Genomic DNA, 10,770 nt, shown 5'->3' with positions numbered 1-10,770 from the left:
CTCAGCGCTTTGCCCACTGAGCCACCGTGATTGTCAGTCAGACTGCGCTGTGCGGCAACATTAGTCTGGGTATGTAAATGGTAATTTGTCTTCTTAAGAACGAAAAAAGTGATGCACAGTGATGCATAAGTCTGTTACTTTATGTAAATTAATGAATGAATGATAAAAACTCTTGCTATTCAATTTAATCAATAATTAAAATGTTTCCATGTTAATACAAAAATCGCACTTTTATCGTATGCCTTTAAGACTCACTCCTTTTTTTTCTGAGTTTTTTTAAGTCCTTGCAAACTTATTTTCAGACTTTCTACCTTTCAATGTCACGTTTTAGAATTGCAACGCTCTCAGCAAATTTCTGATTCATCCAATAGATAATAAAAACCTACATTCTAATTGAAGGGCCTTTAATACATCTTTTATATGTTAAAATTAGGAATGCACCGATCAAGTACAAAAAATTAGAAGGCATTTTCCTTCACAAAAAAGATATTAATAGATCCCCAAATAGCAATAATTGACCTACAATATCTTGGAAACATAAACAACTTTAACAGAGTCCAGTACATGCTAAAAAAAATTACAAAATTAAACTTTATCTTCTTATAATATTTTTTCCTTTTTTTCCCCTTAAAAAAATTCCTACCACCACAAGGCTTTGGGAGAGGCCATGGCCCCATGGCCCCCTCTAGATCCGCCCCTGGTGGCCACACAAAATACTAATTTCTATCTCTTTTTATTGTTTGTTTGGTTTGAAAATGTAATTATTTATTTGTACCATTACCACTCAACCGTGTATTAAATTTCATTCAACTATGATGCTTCCCTCATGGTGTTGCAATTTTCACAAACAGGAGTGTATTTTGACCACCAAATGTCCAACTGAGTTTAAGGGGTGCCAATATTAGCTTTTTCTTAAACCAATTTTTCTTTACATCACTTTATACATCCGAATTCTTTCTGTCATTTTATGTGCAAGGAATTCAAAATTTGCATCTGTGTTTTCTGATTCTGTATACCATTTCTCTTTCTAGCTGTTTTTCATCACAAAATGGCTACTCTCCCGCGAGCAAACTACTTCCATTCTGAGTTAAAACTGATTCTGGAGCAGTTGCGCTACATCTGCTCTCGTGTCCCAGACATGAAGAAAGACAAGAGTTATCAGGAGGACTTGAAAGACGCCGTCAGGTTGTGTTGGATCTGCCACTTCAGCAACAGACAGCAGCTGGTACAAGTGCTGGACACCTGCTTCATGAGCGATGTCTTCGCAATGTTCTGTTTCGGAAACTTGTACGCCGCTGAAGCTCATGAAAATTCCATGATTTTCAGTGGGGTGCTGTCTGACTTTTTGGAATACATCATCAACGCCTGCGTGGAGCAGAAATCGCGCTTGTACATGCTCATGGCCAAAGGAATCGACATGAATGATACGAGCAACTGGATGGCTGCTCACCTGTTGCTGTTTCACGCACTGCATCGGGGAACTTTCCAGGATTTATTGTTCTTACTTCGCCATGGGATTGTATTTCATGGTTTCTACAAACCAGATAAAAATTCTCTCATGTAAGTATTTTCTTTTGCTAGTCATATTCCCTGCCCCTGTTCCCTTGCCTTTTTTTTGGGATTTATTTTTGTGACTTTACCATGACAAGCACTGCATCAGGAATCTGTCACCAAAAACCCTTTAATGGAATTATTTTTCAGGTCTTCTACAACAAAAGGCATGCCCAGCATCTGATTTTGGAGGGAGCATTATACACTAGGGTGGCTCGGAGAAATCGATTTTTTTTTTAAATTTCGGAATCGCGTTACCTCTCAAAAGTTGTAGTTCGATATCCTCAATTGGGGGGGGGGGGGATAACTTAAATTTTGACATCTTGAATTCAAATTATGTTTTTCACAATCACATGTGTGTGTATGTAGGAGTGTGTGTTTGGGTGTGTGTGTAGGTGTGTGATGTTTGTGTATGTATGTAGGATATGGACGCAACCTGGAGACGGTTTTCGCTAGAAGAGCAGCATCGGGAGGGGCCGGTCGACGGTGGTGCTGCTGAGGAAGGCGGAGGGGGGGGGGGAACTATGGGAGTTCAAAACAGTCAAATGAATAGAATAAGCAATGTGATTGCTCAAAAAAAAAAAAAAAAATTCTCAGTTAACATCTTCAATTTCCACATAAAACTAAAAGTTTGAAAAAAAATGTCAAAAATTGAATTTTTTAAAAATTAATTTTTTTTTTTAATTTTCTTAGTGCAACAACCTTAAATTATCAGTATATAGCGTGGATTGAACCTAACAAAATATTGTATAGCTTTTACATAAGATTTTTTGTAAATTTCGAGTTTACTATGCAATTTTAGCTCATTTCAAGGCCTATGCTCGAACTAAAGAAAGATCTCATGTAAAAGCTATACAATATTTTTTTAGGTTCAAACTACGCTATATACTGGTAATTTATGTTTGCTGCATTGTGAAAATTAGAGAAAAAAATTAATTTTTGAAAAATTCAATTTTTGACATTTTTTCAAACTTTTAGCCTTATGTGTGAATTGAAGATGTCAACTCAATTTTTTTCCCCCAATTGAGGATTTCAAACTACAACTTTTGAGAGGTAGCGCGGTTCCGAAATAAGAAAATCGATTTTTTTCGAACCACCCTATTATAAATATTAATACCTCAAAAGTAAAATCGTAGCACCAAGAAAAAATGTGAGCATCGTCATGCAAGTTGCAGGAGAAATAGTGGTGTGATTGATACGCAAATGATTTTAAAAAACAGACAAAAATGATTAAAAATTAACCAATTTATTCAGTGTCTAATAGGTCCAACTCGGGCAGCTATACAAAACACAATCCAGCGAAGCATGTTATCGATGAGATCATTGATTGTTTTTTGAGTAACTTTACCCGAGCCACATCCACTGCTGTGAGCAGATCGTCAATGGTATGTGCCAGTGGACCTCAGTTCATGTCTCATCCAATGATATCTCACAGGTATTCGATTACATTCCGATCTGGAGAACCTTTCGGCCACGGAAAGATGTTAAATCCAGTCAGCTTCTTCCGATTTCGCCGTGGGACATGATCCCTGGCATTGTCTCGCTGTTATACCGTCTTGGATGCGGCATGAAACAAAGGCAGAACAACTGGCTCCACAACTGTGCGACATAGCGTTCCTCTGTAAAATTGCCGTCATTGTGTACCAGGGGCGTCCTGTGACCTAACATTATGCCACTCAAAACCATGATCAGTTTTCGTAGTGTTTATCTGAATCACCACCATACACTTAGACGGCCGTCATTTCCCCATCGACAGAAACGAGATTCATCTGCGAACAAAGCCTGATGTCATTTTATGGTCCAGGTACGATGACAATGATACCGCAACTGGTGTCTAGCCCTGTAGTGAGTAGCTTATGATTACACGTGACTGGTACGCGTGCACGTAACTGCATCATGATTTTGGGTGGCATAATATTTGATAACAGGATGCATCTGATACACTTTGATGGCAGTTTGCCGCGGACCGCTGCATCCACCGCGGTTATGAAGCTGTTGTTCTACCTTTGTTTCATGCCGCACTCAATAAGATATTAAAGCAAGACAATCCTGGCCGCATGTCACGTTGCAAACTCGCAACAGAATGGCCGAATTTAACATTCTTCCCTGGCCGGAAGCCGCTTCAACTGTATCCCATCTAGCACCTGTGGGATCTCGTTTTCATAATCTGCTCGCAGCAGTGGATGTGGCATGGCTAAAAGTTTAAGTCAAGAAACCAATAGAAAAATTAAAAAAAAAAAAAAAAAGAACCGACTTCAAAATTGCTCCAAAAAGTGAAAAATAATTTTATTCTTTAAACACCATCGCTAATACTTTTAAACATAATTTTTGAAGTTGGCGCAAAAACGATCGATAAAATCATTCACAGCCATAACTCAACTACAAGTATAAATTTAACCACGTCCAGTTTCTTCACTACCACATGCATTACGCATTGATGACAGCATATTTGAGTAACGATATAAATGTTTCGTTCCTAAGTTTGGATGAATTTTTGATAAAAATATGAACGAAGCATGGTTACAATGGATTTTACTTTTTGTTTTTGCGCCAACTTCAAAAATTATATTTAAAAGTATTATCGATGGTGTTTAAAGAATAAAATTATTTTTCACTTTTTGGAGCAATTTTGAAGTCGGTTCTATTTTTTTTTTTCAAATTTTTTTTATTTCATTCTTTTTAGTGTAAATGTAGATATTTCAGTAAAAATAAGAAGTTACCGAGTAAGAAGTGCGGCTCTATATCACTGTATTGCTTTAGAAAAGCCTTTATTCAAAATTATCATTACAATTACTATTAATGTTACAGTTATATGGCACCAAACTTTCATAACAATGAGTTTCATATTGTCGCGTAGATGAAGATAGCGAAGACAATGTGAAAGCCAAATGAAGCAAATACTCGTTAGTCTCAACTCGAGATCTTTATTCAGAACCACGAATGAACGTTACATCTCCACAACTTGAAAAGTGCTGGAACTTTCCAGACTTGAAAAGATACAGAAATTAATAGAACATTCGAGAAAATACGGGAAACAGTAGAAACGAAATTTTAGTAAAATTCACTTTGTCCTAGTCGGGATTTGAACCCGGGTTGCTCGTGTGGGAGACGAGAATTCTGCCACTGAGCCACCGTTATCCACGGATGAAAAGGGCGAACTTCGCTACAATATTATTTTAATAATTTAATAGGGAAATTTACTGTTTTTTGCCCATAACTTTTTTTCTAAAGAACAAATATGGTCAAACAAAGTAATGGGACCTAAGTTGAGCCATCCTCTATCCATTAAAAAAAGAATTATCAAAATCGGTTCACTAGGTGAGACGCTATGAGTGGACAAACAAAAAAAAAAAAAAAAAAAACATACATACGGTATGAACTGATAACCGCCTCCTTTTTGAAGTCGGTTAAAAATGAACTCACTGATAGCGAGGTAGACCCATTCGATACTCGAAAAAGTAAAACTACATTCATGTTTGTCTGCTTTTTACTCATTTGTATATCCAATCCATCCCACCACTATATCGCTCCTGCAATTTTCATGACGCTAAGCACATTTTTTCTTCACTTTTACTTTTGAGGCGTGTAGAAAGAGCAACATCAAAGCACAACCTATCATAAGTGTAATATTCGGCCACAAATAGTTAAGGTAGAAAGTTTCGAAACATTAAGTCCCAAGACGCAGTTCTAGGCTATTTTTGGTCGCTTAAAAGGGGGTCATACACTCCATGATCCTTCTAGATCCACGCTTGTTTATGCCTGATGATAGTAGTATTCAATGAGCATTTACTTTTTAGTTATTCCTATGCGTTTTTTCGAGATTTATTCTTGTGACTTCTCTGTGCCACGCATTGCATCAGGGGCCTTTCTAGGATCTATTACTGTTACTTCTCGATGGGCGTATGCTTCATGGCTTCTACGAACAACGGCACATCCAGCATATGGTTTTGGAGGGGCTTATTATAGAAAGTGCACAATCTATCATTAAAGGAATATTCGGGCTGGAATTGGGCCGAAATTTACAAAATACAAAGTCTCCGAGACCCAGTTTTGGGCTATTTTTGGTTGCGTAAATGAAGCTAGTTTCATTCATCGCCAGGGTTTGCCGAATTCCGAGTGCCAGGTCAGTCATGCGACTAGGGGAAAAAAAAAACCTTGAAAACTAATGTTCTTACAGAAAAGGAATTTTTCAGAAGCCCTGTAAAACTAAGTTTACCTAACAAGGTGTAGCTTGACCACGAAAAGAAGGCGGATGACCTTAAAGCAAAAACATTTGTATCATTTTTGATAAGTGTTTTGGTATTATTTTTTAATAGATAGGATAAGCGAGACCGTGCCTCTTACTATTCGGTACTTTCTGGCAGAGTCGACCTATTACGGATGATACAAATGATGTTTCACTTCAAGGTCATTCGCCATTCTATCCGTGGTCAAGCTTTAATTTGTCTGGATTGGTCTTGCTCACGTCGAATATTTATACCAGTTTTGTTGGACTTTGATCACGACCCCCATGATCCCCTTTTCTGGATTCGCGCTTGTATACAACATAATGATATTGAACGAGCACCTTCTTTTTAGTTATTCCAATGCGTTTTTTGGAATTGATTCTTGTTTTGACCGTGCTATGCATTTTATCGAGAATTACTTTTACTTCTGCACGGGATATTTTTTCTCTGCTTCTCCTCCAAGCCTGCTGATAATGATATTCTATTCAGTAAGTATTTATTGTTTAGTTATTCCCATGAATTGTTAGGGATTTAAGTTTGGGTTTGAGTTCCCACACCTTAGGCAAAACTTCCTATATTATCTTAACGGTGGTGCAACTTTGGGGCATGCTCTGGTTAATAACAATCTGGTTAATAGCATATGGCTTGCGATCATGGTTCGCGACGAACGGTTATAAAGAATCATTGCATTTTCCCCGAGTATCCGATTTCGTTTTACTGTTCGAAGCAGTGATGGATTTACAGGTTTGGTAGCTCGTCGCAATGTACTTTTGGGGGTACCTTAGAACTAAAGAACTACGAAAAATATTTTTCATGTTTCTCATCCCTCTTGGAGCCTCATGTAGTAAGATCCCATCTAAATTGCGACATTTTCGATATGGTAAATCCGCCACTGGTACAAACCTACTAATTTTAGCCTTAAGTAGTATGTTACCACCTCTATAAGCCAGGGCTTAGCAAAACTACATGCAATATACTGACAGTACATTGCATGAAGTTCAGTATAAACCCGGCTGTCTGTGTATTGCATGTATACTAATTTGGGTTTCGCTGAAAATAAAGCAATTTTTTTTTTTAACTTTCAAATTTCAATATTTTATTGATGGGAATAAAAAAGGCGTTTCTTCAAATATCTCTTAAAGTTATTCTGTTGGTGCTGCCATTAACTTACCACCGGCAGAATAGATCTGAACTATGAGTAGTCGAGCCCGCTTAATGGAAGAGCCAATTTGCCACGAAAAATTATCTAATAAATGGGATATTCATTATCCGGGGTCAAAATGACAAATTACAACGGTTTGGTATATTGAAAATGTATTGCATCAAGCAGGATATTCTTTAAACCGATATTCCAATAAGCGGCAGCGCCGTGTCCAAGGGGAGGGTTTTAGGGGTTAAACCCCTCCCTTGGGGAAAAAATAAGCAAAATGAAGAAAATATATATTTGACTTAAATTTACTTTAATGAGAAAGTTTGCGTTCAGCGTTTTTATTTATTTTAATTTTCTCTCTGAAGTTTTTTGCAATTTACAACTGCTAAAGCCTTACAAACTGATGTAATATTTGGGAAAAAGTATGGCGGACGAACCGATGAATGATCTACCAATGCAAAGAAAGAATATTGCTTATTGTAAGGAGCTTATGGTGAATTTGGCATATGTTACATCTATGAAGATGCATTATTGAATGTGCTTGGCTATGTAATTTGCATCTGCAAAGAGCTCTTTCTTGTTTAGTTTATTAAGTATTATTTCAGAACATAACAACCTGATATACATTCTACATTATAAAAGAATTTGTAAAGAGTTTTTAATACTCATTGAAATATACTACATAGTAAACAGATTTAATTAAAAAGAAGCAAGCAAAGTTTGATTAAAGCGAATCTGTGAAACGAAGGAATACTTTGGTAACTTGTACAGCTAGAGGTATCCTTCAAGAATACAGCAATCCTTACATGTGAATAAACGCCAAACTGGGATCGGCAATTTGCCGTAAAACTAAAAGCTCTAAGGGGGTTGAATTCTCCCCCCCCCTACTGGTAAGATTAAAACCCCTCCCTTTATGAAAATCTGGACACGGGCCTGATAAGCGGGTTTGACTCTTTTTTTCCAGTGTCATCACCATTCCACACAATGAATCACTTGCCACTTTGCGCTTGCTGTTCGATCTGAGGAAAGGCTGCGAGCTGGACATTCGAAAAGTGGTGACAACAGTCTTCGAGGCCGTGCCTTACCCAACAGTCCCTGCACAATGCTTGAAGACGAATGACGTCTCGCAAGATTTCATCGACATGATCTACACCCCTCTGTTCCCTGACTGGGCGGCCGGACCATCCGTGCCGAGAACCCTGAAGCACCTCGCCAGGTGTGCAGTCCGAGATCGTCTGCGGGACTGCTTCGAACTTCCTCAAGGGATCTACTCGCTGCCTATAGAACAGAAGCTAAAGGACTACCTGGATTTGTCGTTCAGTGAGAATGCTTCTTTCTTTTGTGGCTGTGGAGATTGCCGATGTTAAGCTTATCATGACTGTGAATAGAAGAGCTTGTGCAACTTTTGTTCCTGCTATCTTTTTGTACAAAGTTGGGAAGTTCACTACCAAAAAATCATGTTAATTAGAAAAATAAATATTAAGTTTTTGATCTGCAACTACCTCAATTCTCTCCACAAACATGATATGAGCTAGCAAAAATACCCGGCGTTGCCTGAGTCAGCAATAATTATGATAAACAATCGCTAATTTCATTCGTTTTTCTTTTATAACTAAAAGAACTCAAAACACACCGCTTTGACGTGATTAAAAATCTAACTCCTTCATTACCCATAAAAGTCAAATAGCAATAAGTATGAATAACGAAATAGTATTCAGTTAGAAACGAAAGCACAACATTTGAGCATATAAAAATTTGAAGAATTTCCAAAATATGAACTAACAAAGAGCACTAAAATACCGTGCTCTTTATTTATTTAATTAAATAGTACATACATACAGAAAAAAAAAAAAAGCTCTCAACTTTGTTTCCCTAAGTGTGCAAAAAGTAAAGTTTCCAAATATTTAAATAACTTAAATTCACACACATGTTTGCTTCCGGAAAAGCCTTAATTCAAAATTTTCTTTATGATTACTATTAATGATGCTATTGTAAGGCTACGAATTTTTGTAACAATGAGTTTTATATTTAATCATTTAATGGGGAAATTACATGAAATTTACTGTTTTCCATCATAACTTTTTAAAACTAAGGTTTTTAGAAGTAAATTATGTCCTATGTTGTTTCCTGATAATGTAGCTATCTGTGTTGAAAAATGGTTAAAATCAGCCCAGTAGTTTTGAAGTTTACCCGGGACATACATCCTTACATACAAAATATGTATATAGATAACGTTATAGTTTCAAAAACCTGAACGGTTATTTTGGATAACTTTAGACTATGTGGACTGAAAAAAAGTATTACAACGTTGAAACCGCACAAATTAGCAGAGCGGTGGATCATATCGCGCCCTGGCAAAAAGGATCGTGACACAACTCATAACTTGGGTAAAACCTGCTGCTTATAGATTTAGAATCTACATTTAATGCTCTTTCTTGACTCGCAACTCGCGAAAAGATAGCTTACAACAGTGCATGGTGGCGTAAAAATGATATAATCAATAGTAACATATCACTGAACATTCATAATTTAAATGAAATAATTTCGAACTTTGAGTATGCACTATTAATTAAGACAACAACAACTAATTAGTAAACATCACTTTTTTTGTGTAAAGTATGATTTTAGACTAAATTACTGAACACTACTGTTGCGTAAAACGCTTAGAGCAGGAATTAGTAAATAGAGGGAGCTAGTCTAATCATTGGCTAAGCAAAAGCTTGGGCAAAGAGCTCAAGTCACGTGACTCAACAACGACGAATGGTTGACTCGTTTTGCGTGAAACTAGCGAAGGAAACCTAATTTCTTCTGGTGCTTTTCTTTGAAACCTATCTCGTGACTTGGGGGTCTTTCCTTTACAAATGAAAGTCTTCACTTCTTCAATTTTTGACGGGGTGCGATTTGTCTTTACATTCATGAACTCGCGTCTTTGGTCTCAAAAAAGAGGTACCATATAACCCCGAAACATGTTTATGCAGTTATATGTTACATGAGAAGCTTTTCAAGGAGTGTTTGGGAGATCAGTGTTTGAGGACTATAGACTAAGCGTTTTTCCTCCCTTACATGTTTTATTTTGATCCTTATGTTGTAGGTAACATACTATATACCATACAGAGGAAAATTACATCCAGAGTGACAGCGGGAGTCAAACCCGCCATCTCATTACTGTACGCAGGTAGCTGCCAAAGCAAGACGCTTAGATCTTTCAGCCACTGAGACCCCAGCATATGAATATTCTTTCCTTTAGGGCCGTGGTAGCCTGATCGGTAAGGCATTGGACTCGCGGCCGGAGGGTCTTCGGTTCGATCCTCGCTGGTCGAAGACCCACCGTCGTCATTAAAGGGGACTGGGCGACGTTAAATATGCTCGTGGTCTCAATATCCTCCAAGTGAAACGATACCTCTGGGGGTGCTAGCACCAGGTAGCTATTAGCTCTTGGACTAGTTCTAAATTCTCATTAACTGTTCGATCCGGTGATGGTGCTGCCATCTATCGGTATATAAAATAATGGAGGCAAGGCACTCAGTATGCAGTCCTCGACATAAATACAGTTGTAGTCAGTTGTGACTCTGAATAGGAATAGGATATTCTTTCCTTTCTTGAACCTGAGCACTGGATACTTCTTCAGTTTTACGCATAGTGGTGCAGTCAAATAGCAATTTACTTAGTATTGCACCTTAGAGCAGGAATTCAAATGGAGAGAGCAAGTCCAATTCTTGGCTTAGCAAAAGCTGACCCAAAGACCCCAAGTCACGTGACTCAACAACGATGAATGGTTGCCATGTTTTGCGTGAAACAAGCAAAACAAACCAGATTTCTTCCAATACTTTGCTATGAAATCTA

At 37.6% G+C, this 10,770-nt stretch overlaps 1 protein-coding gene across 1 annotated transcript; it reads left to right on the top strand.

Annotated features, from left to right (window-relative positions):
• The first annotated feature begins 1,137 nt into the window (after nucleotides 1-1,137).
• On the top strand, nucleotides 1,138-8,294 carry LOC129230124 (uncharacterized). The gene is made up of 2 exons (XM_054864528.1): nucleotides 1,138-1,560; nucleotides 7,892-8,294. Exons 1-2 carry the CDS (start codon nucleotides 1,139-1,141, stop codon nucleotides 8,292-8,294), a joined length of 825 nt encoding a protein of 274 aa, XP_054720503.1. The 5' UTR covers nucleotide 1,138.
• Nucleotides 8,295-10,770: the final 2,476 nt, after the last annotated feature.

The sequence above is a fragment of the Uloborus diversus genome, chromosome 9 (assembly GCF_026930045.1).
Source record: "Uloborus diversus isolate 005 chromosome 9, Udiv.v.3.1, whole genome shotgun sequence".
Taxonomy (NCBI): Eukaryota; Metazoa; Arthropoda; class Arachnida; order Araneae; family Uloboridae; genus Uloborus; species Uloborus diversus.
This window is presented reverse-complemented; position numbering and strand designations above follow the sequence as displayed.